Raw genomic sequence first — 16,060 nt, forward strand, 5'->3', positions numbered from 1 at the left:
CAAAATAAAAAAAGCAAGAGAGCAAGAAACAGTGGGAGCAAGCATAAGCACAAATACATTTATAATAATGGTTTCCTTTCCAGTAATACACTTTGTAGTCCTTTCAGTGAAATTGTGCGATATTGAAAAGCTGTTCCCTGCTAATTGCATTTAGTAATTTAGGTAGCCGAAACTGAAGTATTTGGTCTTCATAATTATAGTGGCACTCTATGTGCTAATCTTCCAGTTTGCATGTATACTACTTTGTTACATTATTTTCTAGTCAAGTTAGTGTTTATAAGGCAGTAATATTATTCACTAAACCAAGTTTGTATTAGTAGCACAAGTTATAACTGTACATGGAACTAACCTGAATAATATAGTGCTTTAAAAAGGGATACTTGCAGAATACCATGTTTTAAAAAAAAGAGTACTGTTCCATGCAAGGTTTACTGTATTGAATTAGGCCACAGGAGTAAAAAAAAAAAAGCATCTGTCTTTAACAATTGCTGCACAGCCATAATGTACAGCAAACTACATTTGCTGATTTGGTACATATGAAGAACACCTACATGCATACGTACCTTCTTTTCAAGAGCAAGAATGCTCTCCTTTAGTTCCAAGACTTTCTTCGAGATCAGCTTGTCTCTGTCCACACTGCACACACAAATGGTCTCCTTGCACCAAAAGTCAAGAGTCTGCGCAGGGTACTCAATACTGTGATAAAGATTTGCTCAACATGTGTAGAACTTTGCAGTGTAATCTCTAATACAAAAATTTGTAGCAATTGCTTTTTTTTTTACTTTCAGTACAGCACTGTGAATGAGTTTCGCTAATGAAATTTGAGTAAGCAATCAAGTAACTTGTCTTTCCTCTTGAGTAGGTTAAAGCAGAGCTGCCACATCCTTTTCTTCAATGCAAGCAAATAACGCATTGTGACGATCTAGCTAAGGGAAATCAAATATTAAGGAACGTGATGCTGGTTGCGATAATGTCACTCCTTCATAACTGCTGTGGTCCATACCTGTTGGACAACTCAGGAACACATTCAATCAGCTCGGTACTTTTGGGCAGGACAGCCTCTCTGTCAGCCTTGGATCGCTTGTCTTCTGCACTCACGCTGGACAGATTCTCAACCCTGAAATAATGAGTGGCATGTCAGTTTTTTTTTTTTTTTTTTTTGAAAACTTCTTTCAAGTTATAGCACAATGTGCTGACTACATGTAGCCATGATGAATAACATGTTGCAACAATTTCAAGCATTAATTGTTACAGCCGTGCATGCATTCTTTGAAACTCATGCTGAATCAGCACTGGTGTGTTCACAGGTAATATGCTGTCGTGGGAATTCGCATAGAGCAATCAGTTCTGAAACCCTTGATAGTAAGAGCAACAAGTTCTTATGGTTGACCATGGCTAGACACTGCCACGAAAGTAGGCACACCAGCAAAGCCAAACATCCCTCCACTGTGAGAGGGAACTACTATCACTTCTGCAATGTCTATGCACAGCTTTTCACGTTTATGTGAATCAATATATTGCCGAGTCATTGCTGTTTAACATCACTTGCAAGTTGCAAGACTGAGCCTTCAGTTCCCATTTTTTTCACTTCCTTCATGATGGAAGACTTCCGAAGTTGTCTTGGTTTTAGTTTTTCCCAATGCAGAAACCTAGCACATGGCTTAAGCCACAAAGCCACCACATTTATTTGAAAGGACATTACAGAAATTAGGAGATTTTAGACAACTGCACCCTTGGGAGAGCACTGTATTGATAAACAATCAAGTCATGCACAACAATTGTTGCAAACTGTAGCGTACAGTGTTAAAGACAGATGCAACATGCACAGAGCCTTTAAGAGTGATTTTGTTTGCTTCTAGTAACCTTGCATGGCTTTTTCTTTTCTTTATGCACCTGCGAAATGGTTTGCATGATAGAAAAAACAGTTCACTCGCCATCCCGGCCCTGCGAAAGCGAATGTCCAGCGAAGCTGTTGCAAAACCACCACTACAGTTATGGGGAGAAGCGGGGGGGGATATTCAATGCTTTGATGGTTCGGGTGCTTGTTTTAAGCTTGTTCTGTATTGAAACGTACGCTGTTCTGCATGTTGTATGGGTGATTTCAACGAATGTAGGCACTGTTTGCTTCACTTTGCTGAGCGCTTGTCGCCTCTGCATTACGGGGGTATGAGCCATTGCATTTTTTTGCTTGCTTACTGGGGTATGAGCCATGCTGATGATAATAGATGCTTGTTTTGAGCTTGTTCTCTATTGAAACGTATGCTCTTCTGTATGTTGTATGCATCATTCCAAAGGATTTAAGCACTGTTCGCTTCACTTTGCTGAATGCTTGTAGCCATCACGAGGGGTATGAGCCATTACATCTTTGTTAGCTTAGGGGGGTATAAGCCACTGCTACTGATAATTTTTGTCCACACACAAAATACACCGACCACCAAGAGGCTCACAGCTTCGCTCTAAAAAAGCACACTAGCAGACTTGCCAACGTCAACCATCACAGATCATCATCAACTATTCATGACTATGTTACATATTGTAGACTATCTTTTATCTAGAATTTTTATTTTTCATATTTCATTTATCTTTGTTTAACTCTGTTGACAACACTATGGCACTCGGACAGGAATAGAGACTGCAAAATAATAGTAAGAGTCACATACTCTTCTAAGACAGCCTTGGTCTTCTCGAGGCAGAAAAGAGGTGTGAAAGTTGGTTCCCTCGGAGACTCCTGTGTTTCGCGGCTGAGAACAAAATAAAATTTGCACATCAAGACATGAACATCGCGAATGCCACACACTACAGAGGCAGTTGCCACAGCTCGTAGCTAAGATGGCTACAACAACATTTGGAAATTATGAAAAAGCAAGCTTACGATATGTATGTAAAGGTTTATTGCACTGCTCTTCCAGAAAAAAGGGTGACATAAGAAGAGCAATGAGGGCACATGACTGCATGACGTGGCATGCGCAGTCATGTGTCCACTGTTTTTAGTGGTGCCTTTTGTTCTGCAGAAAGGCCTAATAAAACTGAACCAAAACTTAGCCACTGCTGAAGCCTACTGAGGGTTGTAAGGCACAGATCTAAATCACCTAGGCTCGAAATTATAGCGTGACACACCATGGCAAGCCCAAAACACAAGCATTGTCAGTGCTGGAACACAAAAATCAGCACCAGAACACACGCTTCATTATGAAGTGCTCTGCCCTCAGTTACACAAGAAACTTAGCAGGAGCTGGATCCAGCAAAGAAAGAACACGACTCCATAGGAGTCGTGTCATAGGATTTATGTGTTCCACAGGAGCCAGAGGCACCCAGTTGCCGTGTAGCAAAAACAGAAGAAAAAAAATCATGAGCCATTCCACTCTGTGAAGTTGGATGACCAGCAAAGCTGTTCAGCGCACGACACAGAGGTGACACTGAATTTTGAACAAAGGTACGAACTCATTTTTTGTCTTGATGGGTGGTCATCATGACGCAAGGTATGCACACACATATATTGTCTTGATCGGTGGTCATTATTTGTCTTGATCGATGGGTCATTATTTTTTGGCCATGATGGTGGTGACCATGGCCTTGTGGCCACTATGGTACGAACTGAGCAGCTCGGGTACAACTTTGGACACATTCTTAGCATGAGTCAAATCTATGCACAACCGGTAGTGAGTGGTGGGGTTTGCACACACACCCTACAACTGAAACCAAAGTGTCTATTCAGAAAGCCCTTTGAAATTTAGCGTAAGCTCTTTTAAAGTTTACCACTTTAGCGGCATGGTACCAGTGTCTTTTTGCTGCGATGTGTGCTTCACAACGTTCGTCGTATTGCATAGCTCGCCGCTTGCGATCCGCTTCTCCAGCGCGATCTTTGGTGGTGTTTGCCACCCGCCGCTGCCATTAACATTCCCGTTCCTGTTCCCTCTATCTTGCCTCGTAGGCAATGTTGCTCTTCGGGAGTCCTAACTATATGTGGCCTTCCCATAGCAACTGGAGAACACAAATGAACTGCGCAGCTCGGCAGCTGCTGGTTTTATTATTGTTCTCCAGCATGAACGACTACCGCCACCTCGGGGAGCCGGAGGAAACTAGCCACGCTAGTGATTGGAGCGCAGACAAACAGAGAGCGCACTGTGTTCTTATTGACAGAGAACGAAAATATGCGGAACCCTAGCCATATCAAGCTTCGCTGTAAAAGAAGGCAACACGGCGATGCAATGTTCTGGCACAAACACATTTCCATAGAGGTCAGTGGAGGCCAGAGAGAGACTCGATGCTGGTGTGGCTAAGCATGTATAACAGTAACATTCAAGTGCTGAGGGAAAGGTACACCAGAAAACAAGAAGAAATTTCTTTTTCTCCTTCTAATATCTGCACCTGTGCTATTACTGCAGTTCTTTAAAGAGTTCCTGTAAGAGAACGTTCCTTATTTAGTGCCTCAGAACTGTCACCTCACGAAGTTTGGCTGACTGGAGTTCAGGGTTCGCTTGAAGCGGTAAAAAAAAAAATGTGCTCTTTCTGCTGGGCTTACCTGTTTTCTCTCTGTGTTTTCCACAGGCTTGTCGTCAGCTCCAAACTTGTGGCAATACGGTCCAGCTCGCTAGTTAGCTGTTCATTGCGTAATTTCTCTTCTACCAGTTCCTGCAATGTGTAGACCAATTTTAGTAATAAGTATGGTGGTCTCATCTTTTGTCTATTATCAAAGTCAACATCATCTTTCTTTTTCTTCTTCTCTGCATCCCCCCCTCCCCCCCCACTTCCGCGGAACTCCGTGTCTTCTTGCGAGTTTAATTATAAACACTAAAATCATCTTGAGCACTATAAGCATCATTCGTCCACCCGGAAATGAAACTGTGCACTCTAAGGCTTCTCACAATGTCTTAAAAGGAAGCTTCAGCTCGGTTACTCCTATTTAAATACTTAGTAAATGAGAAATTGTTTTTCCTGGTAACTGTTTATCGAATTTGATGATTTCTGTTACATTTAACAAAAAAAGTTAATTAATGACTGCAGGAAGCAAATTTTCAATTCTGGCCGTCAATTTCTTAATAAAAATTGTTGAAAACTGCCAAATTTGAACAAACAAGGCTATCAAGTTTATAACTGTAACCCAGCAATCAAAGGAATGCTATAAAGATTCTGTTAACTGCATCTTAAGCAGACAAAATTAATATATTATACACCGTTCTGAAATATACCACTTTGTGGGGATAACCTTTGCAAGACCACTGTAAAAATAGTGACCAATCCATATATATTGTAGATTTATACAGCACATTTTTCTGCTTTATATGCTTTAACAGATGAAGTTTACAGAACTGAGATATCCATTTTTGGTGCAGAATTATGATGTGTAAACTTCATTTTTCTATTTCTTATTACTTACCAATTTAAGGTATTTCCTTTAAAAGAATTTGAGCTCTAAATAAACATTCCACTGTCTACATTGACTAGAATTGAACTTTAATCTCTTATGTGCAAGAAATTTCATTAAACACAGCCAAGGGATTATCTCAGAAAAGCACATGTGCATTTTACATGTATCTGAATAGGCAGGATCACAGTTGGCCTCAATATATCGCTTTCTAGAGCACTATATTAATGCTTATGTAATCTTATGTATCTTTTGATAAGCAGTGAAAAACATATCAGGAAAGTTGTCTACTGAATTTTCAAGATGCCTTTTGTAGGCAGTGGGGTCTAAATACATAAAACCTGAAATTATTATATTAATGCAGGAGTGAATTGGGTGTACACAATTATCAGTGGTTCTGTTAATCCTGCTGCTCATGGATACCATGCGATAACAATTACGCATGTACCTGCAAGTCACAAGCCAGAAATTGTAATGCAAGTGAACTAGGGTGAAAATTGAGGGTCACGATACCGGTTTCCATATCCGAGTGCTTTTTCCTGGCCAAGTAATTATAGGCTAAAACTATACTGAAAGCAACACTATAGATAACTCCCGAATCACCCCGAGTTAGCAGCACCCAATCCTGCACAAATGCGCACCTGTCGTAGATCACTGACAGCCTTTGCTTCCAGCGAGGCCTTCTGGGACAGCTCTTGGCAGCGCTGCTCCAGGTCTTGGGTGTGCGCAGCTGCAGCTGCTGCCTTCTGGGCCTCCCTGCGTAGCTGCTCGTTCTCACGCTCCAGGGTGGACACACGCGAGGACAGCTCATCCAGTGACTGATCCTTGGCCTGCCAAATTGATAAAGTAGTCTGTGCAGGTGATCACTTCTCGCATGGCTGTGGCTCTTAATGTTACAGCAGTTTTCACATCAGTTCAGAAGGCGTCGAATCATAGCACTCAATTAGCTTGTTGATGGTGCACCTTGGACCATGGCAGCTTTAATTTAGCACAGACGCTTGCGAGCGTCGTTTGAGCACCTACTTCTGGTACTTATTGGGAAACGCAGGTTATACAAAACTTCCAAGTTGGCCCTGTGGTACGACGTTAAGGATTGTCACAAACCTGAAGCGATGACCGAAGCCGACTTGCTTCGCGATCCAAGGACCGGCGCTCCTGTTCAACCCGGTGAAGCCACGTTTCCAGGTCTGCGCCTTCCAATTCAATGCTGTGCATCCGTTGCAACTGGCTCTTGAGCGACTCCAACGTTGACTGCAGCTTCGCGTTCTCTGCTTCTGCCGCCTGCAGCATGAGCACCGCGTTACGAACAGGACTGAAAAACCCTCGCAAGTCATGCAAGGTTCGCTGACAATGACTTCACATTTCTGTACTAGGAAAGTTCCCAATTACAATGCAAATGCTGCAAATTTCATTGTTGTAAAGGCTGTTGCTGCCTTACCTGAAGCTCGGTCCTACATGAGGACAGCCTGTTCTGTGATGCATCGAGGGCCTTCTGCAATCTTTGCGCTTCCAAATTTGATGCCAGGGCAGCCTTTTCGAGTTCTTCCATTTTTGCGCACTCGCTCTGAAACAAGCAGCAAATATTAGACCTCGCATATTGCAAAAGGGTGCAACGTTGGGCTAATTGGTTTGTTTTACACCTGTGTCAAATAGCTACTTACGATCACAACCGAGCCCAATCCAAATCAAATTTCTGGGCCACAATTGGCTCCTTTCCACAGCTTCTGTGGAAAGGAGCCAATAGTGATAAAAATTCTTGATAGCGATCGAAAGTGTCCCGTGTGACACCAGTATTACAACTAGTAGGAACGGTGCAAAAAACAATGGAGACAAGATGGATACATGCAATTACTTTGCCTCCTCCATCATCATATTTTTGTGCTGCTCCTATTCCTCCTCGCCTATTGGTTTACATAAAAGACATCAAAGCCTAGCAAGGGTTTCATATGTGGCTTTCCTTTAACATGTTTTCCCAAGATTATTCAACACGGCAATTTATTTAGCACTAGCTGCATTATGCCAAAAATGTGGCATCAAGACTGTGCTGTTAGTCCAGGGAAGAGGCCTCCAAATGAAGCCTTGAGCTGCAAATCAACCATACAATGCCTAATAGTGTGGCTAGCATTTCCTTCTGTCTGGTATTATGCTTTCACAGCAATACATTGTAAGAAACATGCAACAAGAGTGTGGCACTATCCCACCAGCCATATGTTCAAGTGCACACGTAATAGCTGAAGCAGACAATGGAAAGCACCAGCAGCGCACACACTGTGAAAGAGGTATTGCTTGTACTGTCATAACTGTGCTGATAACTGAGACATTACTTAAACCACTGTAGTAGCTGAAAGAGGAGCCAAAACAGTAATTGGGCAGTGCTTCGAATTTTTAGCAGGCCTTGTTGGATGCGCACAAAACACACGCAGAAACTGTGTCGATTGATTGACTGTTGGAATTTAACGTCCCAAAGCAATGCATATGGCCTATGGGAGACATACTGGGAAGGGGGGGAAAGGGGGATGATTTAATTTTGACCATCTAAAATCAACATGCACCCAAAGTACTGTACATGAGTGCACTCTTCACCCTGACAGGCATGCTGCCACACTGATCAGCAATCTATTCGGAGATCTCACACTTAGTAGCAGAATGCCACAGCCAACTAAGCTATCTGGCTGGGCACAAGCTTTTTTTGTGTAATGATTATATAATGGGCAGGTCGGGTGCTGCTTTGTTTTCTCAATTACATCTTCAGAAAGCAGAAGGCAAAAGCGTTACTCGCATGTTTGATCTTTAATGTTCTTTTTTTGCTTTTTACTCTTCTCTGAAATATTTTTATCCCCTCCTCCTCCTCCCTATAAAGAGTAGCAGGTCAGGGGTCACATGTATGCCGGCACAAATATCTGCCTTCCAATAACAAAGCTTCTTTTTCTCATGCTAAACAAACTAGCATTTGGATCGCTGATTTAAATCATGCAGCCTCAAATGCTAGCTAGTTTGGCAAATAGGATCTGTGGAAATCCAAGAGAGTTATGAAATGAAAACAACATAAACTGTCCTCCAACCAAGAGCAACGCAAAGGTACAAAGGAAACCTACATGTGTTTTCCCGAAAGCTTTGCAGTTGAAGAAAAATTCGTCCTGGGTCCAGGATTCGAACCCGAGACCAATGCCTTACCAGGGTGGTCACTCTACCATCCACGCTAGCCAGGAGTCTAGCAGATCGCACAGTGAGGCCAAATTTAACCGACAACTCAAAGCGCAGAGACATTGAACATGGCAAATCAGTTCTGCAGAAATGCATAAGGCAGAGGTTTGATGAAAGAGAAAAAATTACATCCACCTGACAGTAGCAAAAAGCTGCAAAGCGACAGCCCTGAAATGAGTGACCAAGGAGGGCAACGCCCCTGAAAGGTTCCAGGTTCCAACTTATCGACCAGGACAAATTTTTCTTCAATTCCTTTGTGCCTCCGTGCTACTGTCAGGTAGACGACAATTTTTTCTCTTTCATGCTAGCTAGCTAGTTCGTGTGCAATGTTACGTGAACAGTTGTTGGCTAAACTTGCACCGACAGTGCCCAACTAATTGTGCACTTAGGAACTGTGGTACCAGTGAAGTTGATATGCTGCTGGCATAAAATAGATGATTTTGCTCGGTGAAGCTGTTTATGGCCCATCACAGTTGATTTACATAAACTCAACCTTCACAGGACATTAAAGGTTGCTTCAAATAATCCAGAATTAACAAGTGCATTGAAACAAGCATGGATGCCCTTTAGAAGCCTTGAACGTAGCTAAATTGACAAATAATAAACCATGTCAGTTCTTTATTGACACCACTACACGTCATCAGAAGGCCACATCGAAAGGACAAGAAATTCACCTTGCTGATTTCAAGCTGACGCTGTAATTCTATTTTTTCTGATTCCAAGCCTGCTATTCGATGACGATCGGCTTCTTGTTGCTGTTCTTTTGTTGCGTTTTCTTGTTCGAGTTGTTCGAGTCGCTCGTTGGCCATTGCACACTGAAAAAGAATGACATTAAGCTACCAGGCCTGACATGATAAGATGTGAGTGGATACAAGTAGATTATATCTGAGTAAGGAGAAAGCAAGCCATGAAACTCAGAAATAAAATTAGAGCACAAAATAAATTATGAGATAAGATTATAGTAGCTCCAGTTGTAATTCACCAAGTGGCCAACACAAAACTGTATTAAGAAGTTGCACAACTTAATGCAATGTTACGAGTTTTATGTGTAAAGTTAGAAACTAATATGGAAGTTTTTCTGCAAGTACTAAAATTGAACAGTGTCACTGGAGTGACTACTGCTGTATCTGTATCTTTTACCTAATTCGTACAGCATGTTTTGCTTGTTACAGCCACTTTTTCAATGAAAAGTTTGCTTGTAGGTGTTCCCTTACCTGTGTCTGTAGTTCATTCTTTGTTGGACTCTCTTCCATCTACACAAGTACACATGCAAAAGGAAAAAAGGAATACTCAGTAAGGAAAAATGCGACCTGATTATACAGCCAAAATGGCACCACACCAAGTTGATGCAAGGCAAGGGAAGTAATTTTGGTTAATGCAAACCCAGAATTGCAAGACATTATTAAACCAAGCGTCGTCCTGCTTTCTTCGCTCAGATGCAGCTGCAGTTACAGACCAATTTTTCTGACTCGTATCCACACAGGGTGGCAACACTTGCTGGGCAACAGAGTTGAAAAAGATGGCATGTTTTTTTAAACGTACAGACAGCGTCGTAACTATACAGCACCGACGATTTGGGACTTATTTGGGGCGCCATATATTTTTACATCTTTGACCCTTAAAGGGTCATGAAGCGATTTTGATTTAATCCACAGCCAAAGCGAAGACTTTCGATCATGTGCAGTATCAAGATTTGCGCTCAAGCCATGCAGGTCAGAATTTTAATGAGGGCAACCACACCTGCTTTTTTAGAGTACTGCACCGTCGGCTCGTTCAGGAAATCAGACTGGTGATAATGTGTGCACATGCATAGCTGGCAGGTGCCTTCGTCTTATCGTAAACGACGTGCCAATGTGCAGCACTGCACTAAATGTAAATTGGATTGTGTGCTCTAAAGGCACAATGGAAAAAAATCTCGAGCACTGTTGCCAAGCTCTGAAATGAATTTGTGGACTGTTGGTGAGGTGTACTCGGGCATGTTACGAAGACCTCACTTTGACATATCTGCAACAGCATGCATTGAACTGTGCACCAGAGAACCTGAAACTAATGATTAACGAAGAAATTTGATATTATCATGCTTTTTAAGTGTGTTAACAACCTTTCCAGTTGTTGATGGAATAAAATGCATTAAAAAATGTGTTTTTGTTGTTTTGTTTTTTTGGACTGCTTGATATATTAGACACTTTCAGTCCCCCTTCTAAGTCTGAAAATCAGTCAGTTGCTGTACCCGTATCTGTCACTTTGCTTAAAAGAATTTTCAACCCTTCAGTACATTGATATTAAAATAACATGAAGAGTACAATAAAAAGTGGGTATAAACATGAAAATTGTCACTTTCATGAGCATGAAACACACAACACAGGGCACCTGGATGATATACTGAAGGCCTTTATCATAGCGCAACTGACAGTGGACACAAGAGTGACACAGAACACACACACATACACTGTGCGTGTGTATTCTGTGTCGCTATGCCTGAAGCCTTCAGTGTGTCATTCCAACATGCCCGACGAGCAACCTTAGTCAACCTGGATGACGTCAAGCACGTACAACAGCCCAGCTATGACTGCTGAGCTAAAGGCAGGTCACAAGAAAATTGCTTCCTCATGTGAACTCCAAAACAAAACAAGAACAGACCTGTGCTTTCATCTCATCAAGAAGGACTTGCAGGCGCCTGTTTTCCAGCTCAAAATGCAATACCCTGGTCTCAGAATCTGTGTTCAACTGCTCCAGCAGGCTGTTCTCTGTGCCTGCATGAAACGGAGGGCTTCTAAGTGCAAAGGAATTTTTTCACATTGCTGGTCAGGTTCAGACTGCTCCACAGACATAAAAGAACATAATTTTGTGGTTAAGATCAAAAACCACTCAGCTGTAAGCGATGAAATGTTTCATAGTGGCCCTCACTAGCTTTTATCGTCAATATGGCACACCCCTCGCGCAATGGAAGCAACCGACTGTCATTATGGTGAGGCACGCATTGTTTGCGAAACACAGCAGTTCACTACAACTTCGAATTGAAACAATGAAGTAGCTGTTTACAGTGCAAATGACAATGCCTAAAGTATATTCGAGGCACTGCTTAGGCTGCCTTGAAAAGGAAAATTCAAACACATTCTGCCTCGCCATGTGTCAATCCTGTGTTGTTGAATTATACAAACTCTGAACTATTTCCTCAGGGAACCACGCATACCAGCCTCAAACAAGACACCACAAGGCTCACATGAATTCACTTGACTTTTTACTTCTACTGGAGAATAATGATATCTTCAATATGTCCCACACTACTAATGAATGAGGCTTCGGCTTCTAGGTGGCTGCAGCCATACGGTCCAAAAGACATATTTCACTCAAATATTTCGCCCCAGCAGCCTGCATCAGTCCTCCAAACAGATTCGTCATGTCTGCTTCTCAAGCAAGAAGCACTAGTGCTTGCAATTGCACCAGCAATTGGTCAAGTAAGTTGAACATGTAGCACGGAAAGGGAATAAATATTGGTACATTCCTTTCCATGTGCTACAAACAGCTATAAGCCTCAATCAGCTTTACTTCCAGTTACCGCCACTTAAAGGGCTCCTGAAACAGTTCGGACAAATTTTGTAGACACATAGGGTACAGCTAAACTTAATCATTCGTGCCACAATTTGTGTGAAACGTCTCATATTAAGAAAGCTACCGATTATTACAAGTTACCCTCCTCCACAGTCAAGCATTTTCTCCTCAATTCGTTCACTGAGTGATCAGAGCTAAGCTCTGCCTTCACTGGCTCTGCGTCATGATGGCACGTCGTGTCGTCGACTTCCGGTTCTCTAGGAGCGGGTGCGCGAAGCCTCTCCAAACTCTCCGCCAGCTGCTTGGCAGTCGACCCTAAGTGAGAGCTATCAAAGCAGCGTGCGTTGCGAGCATTCTGTTGCAGCGCCAAACGTGTCTGGTATCCTGGTAACCACTGGCTAGCTGAGCGTTTCGACAAAACAGTGGAGGCATAAACTCAAGCTGATGAAGGAACTTTAGCGTAGACGTACCTGAGCTGCCTGATCGGTCTCCACGGTCCAGCCACCCGTTGGAGCAGAGCTTAGCCAGCCAACCAAAGAGCTAATATTGCTCTAACCAAGTGTAAAACATTTTAAACATTTACAAAAGCAATGTGTTAATGATTACACTCCTGCAGAAAATTTACACCAGCAGCAAAGTAGAACACATTTTGTTACTGCTACTGTTTGTGGTTAAGCTCTGTGCCACCAGGTGGCTGCACCGTGCAGACCATTCACATTTGCGCTTCTGTTCATCCCATGAAACGGCACGCAAGGGACACGGCCAAGCCCTGTCCCCTTGCGCTTGCGTTTACCCTAATACTGGACTCACGAAACGCTATTGTGTTAGTAATCTTCTGGTGTAAAGTGACGGCCGCAAACACGCAAATCCTGGCGCCGATCGGATAGCGGCAGTCCGATGTGCTGCAGCCAGTCCGCTCATCTGCTGCCTTACAGAGGGACACGATGTCGCAGCTTGACATATTGCCAGTCGCTACGTTTGCAGTCCACAATGCAACAAAGTCGAATCATAGTGCTCGCGAAAAGACTGAGACCAACTCTGACCGCGGAGCTCTCGTCAAAATGGAGCATGCTGTGACACAAGCAGACAACGCTTGCTGTGTGCCGGAAGTGCTTAAGTGTAGTGAGAAATTGCGCTTGTGCATTCTCTTTCTGTTACTTTCTTTTTATAAAAACAAATTAACTAACATTCCAACTATTACGAGCATCATTTGTTCACCATAAAGGTGGAAAAATTATAGATGACGCGCCCTGGGCAGCCAATCAGATAGCTCGCCCACATGACGTCAATTGGGTGATTTACGTTATGTGGGTAGGGGCGGCTGAAAATTCCACCGAGCAGTGTGCTGCGATCGGCAGCGATGTACATATTTAAAACCTTATAATAAATTACACACTTTACACGGAGCACTTAGATGCATCAATTAATGATCAGATGGACCTACTCTAACGACTCAGTACACTTGTAGAAAATTGTCAACATCATTTCAGGGTCCCTTTAAAATTAACCGGTGAAGAACAGCCTAATTTTTAGAAGCAGTTAAAGATGCAAGTGTTGCTGCCAGAATCTAAACTGCAGCGTTAGTCAAGTTTGTTAGCAAAGTGTAGATCTACTCATGAAAAACATGCAATGGGCTGGTCTGAGCTCCTTCAAGTGGCATATATTGTCATCTAGGAAATAAGCTCCTTGAATACATTTTCGCAAACGAAGGTGTCGTAAGATATATATTTGAGAGAGCCGTCATAAGTATACAAGCATAGGGAACGAGAGTGAACAAACAAAAACACTGCAGAAGGCGCCCAGGCACCGCCCAAACGGCAGCAGACGACAGATGCGAGTCCGTGCCCTGACGTCACGTGAGCGGCACCGCAGCACCCCTGTAAGTCGTTCTCAAGTCTAATAGCTGAGCATCCATTGAAACTTCACTCACGTGGCGATGTGGCCTGTGCTCGCAACCTCTGCAGCTCCCCTTGGAGTTGCACATTCTCGTCCAGGGTAGCCTGGTGCTCAAGCCGCAGCTGTGCATTTTGCTCCAGCAGCTTCTGCACCTGGCTCCGGTCCAGATCACGCTCCTGCCACAGGGCACATCATTCCTTCACTGCCTGGCATATCATTGTCATCATCCACACCCCGACAAGTACTTCTATGAATCTGCAATTTCGCAATACCATTCCATGCAAGCAAACAACCTACTGGTACCTAATGTCACAGAGGCATTTGTGTTTTTTCCTGTGGTGCTGTGTGGTAGTGAGTCATGGACAATGCAGAAATACGAGACGAAAGATTGTGTTCAACTTTGGTGCTTGTGTAGAGAGCATGGCTAAATGAATCAACTATTCATACCTAAGTGAGATAAAATATTATTAAAAGCAAGAGTCACAATACACATCTTAGTGAGCTGAAGGAAGTCATGACCGATGGTTCCACTAGAGGTCAACTATCCAAGGTGCCACCAGAAGTCAAACAGGATTTGATGGCAGCTAACAACAAGCTAGAGCCCCATGTTTATGCCACTAATTTCAGACCTTTTAATTCCATTGGGCACTATAATGACTAGAAAGGCTTCAAAACAAAGCTAATTTATACAAGTAATTTTGTAAGGTATATACTCACTCATACTCACACTTGTCAGCACTCACTCACATTCCTACTCATGCTCACCAACACTCACTTGCGTGCATAGTTGCTTCTATTCATACTTACCAACACCTACTCATGCTCATACTCGTGTCAACTCCTACACACCAGCGTTCACCTAAACTCACCGACAGTCACTCACGTTGTACGTACATCTGCTCATGCTCCCCGCCACTAACTTTTGTTCGTACTCGCATTAACCTGCTGCACTGACTCCTGTTGGTACAGTCGATCCCAGATATATCAAACTCGGATATAGTGATCTATTGTCCATATCGAACAGTTGAAAGGTCCCCTTGAAAATCCCGTGCAAAAGCGTACCAATGTACTATGCGTATATTGAACTCCCATTCACTGCCACATTTGATATATTGAACACTACGGCCCTGCAAGTGCGCTTCTGACGAATGCGCGATCACTTCTCGCATCGTCGTAAATATTTAATGCTGACAAATTTGAAATGGCACTATCTTGGGCGATACTGTGAAACAAAATATTGAATATTGATATTATAGATATTGATATTGGACTTTTTAGGATGATCGAGAAGCAAGGATAACTGGTTCCAACAGAAACTCAGTTCCAAAACCTGACACAACAGTGCGCCTGGCTCGTTGCCCATATATGACGACCTGCTGTTTAAACGGCACATATTGCAACAGACACACGGCCAGGCATGTTCACGCACGATTTGCAGTACAAGTGCACTGATGGCGGCACAGCACGTGTCCATACAGGCTAGTTTGCTTCCGCCGTGTGTCAATTTTTTATTTTCTGGGACAAAAATGCATAACAAGCACTTCGACGTGTGTGAGGCCCACTGTGATCTTGCATCCGGGCGACATAGGCTTTTAGGGTTAGCGTTGCGACAACCATTCCACAGCGTGAGCGACTTGAAACGTTCATAAGCATAAAATAGGCCAACTTTTGTGCCATCAGCACGGCCTTGGAGAAGCAAATCAGCAAGTTCCTGCTTTTCACAATCTCGGGAAACTGTCCAAGACGTGCGGAGATCTCGAATAAGCTTAAGGTATTCATATTTTATATTTTGAATTATCGATATGTCAAACTATTTCATGATCCCCTTCAAGTTCAATGTATCCGGGATTGACTGTACTCGCATCCACTTAAACTCATCAGCAGTCACTCCTGTTCATACTTGCGTTAGTTCACACCCTTTGTCGCTCGCTAATGCTAACCCTTGTCTCACACTTGTGAAATGGGTGTGGAGTGTATATTGGACAGTGTACTCGTGAGTGAGCATGCCAACCTATAGGTGCTTCCAGGGCATACAATTGCTAC

At 43.0% G+C, this 16,060-nt stretch overlaps 1 protein-coding gene across 1 annotated transcript in view; it reads right to left on the reverse strand.

The window, feature by feature from the left end:
• The window catches only part of LOC126533502 (uncharacterized), a 56,785-nt gene that overhangs the window by 27,583 nt on the left and 13,142 nt on the right, over positions 1-16,060 (reverse strand). The window contains exons 11-21 of the mRNA XM_050180674.3: positions 14,052-14,193; positions 11,210-11,322; positions 9,784-9,822; positions 9,244-9,384; positions 6,804-6,929; positions 6,470-6,646; positions 6,007-6,195; positions 4,523-4,632; positions 2,661-2,741; positions 1,004-1,117; positions 564-636 (exon numbers count right to left, since the gene is read on the reverse strand). Of these exons, the coding sequence (XP_050036631.1) occupies positions 564-636; positions 1,004-1,117; positions 2,661-2,741; positions 4,523-4,632; positions 6,007-6,195; positions 6,470-6,646; positions 6,804-6,929; positions 9,244-9,384; positions 9,784-9,822; positions 11,210-11,322; positions 14,052-14,193 (1,305 nt within the window). The remainder of the gene's footprint in view (positions 1-563; positions 637-1,003; positions 1,118-2,660; positions 2,742-4,522; positions 4,633-6,006; positions 6,196-6,469; positions 6,647-6,803; positions 6,930-9,243; positions 9,385-9,783; positions 9,823-11,209; positions 11,323-14,051; positions 14,194-16,060) is intronic.

This window comes from Dermacentor andersoni, chromosome 7 (assembly GCF_023375885.2).
Source record: "Dermacentor andersoni chromosome 7, qqDerAnde1_hic_scaffold, whole genome shotgun sequence".
In the NCBI taxonomy this organism is placed as follows: Eukaryota; Metazoa; Arthropoda; class Arachnida; order Ixodida; family Ixodidae; genus Dermacentor; species Dermacentor andersoni.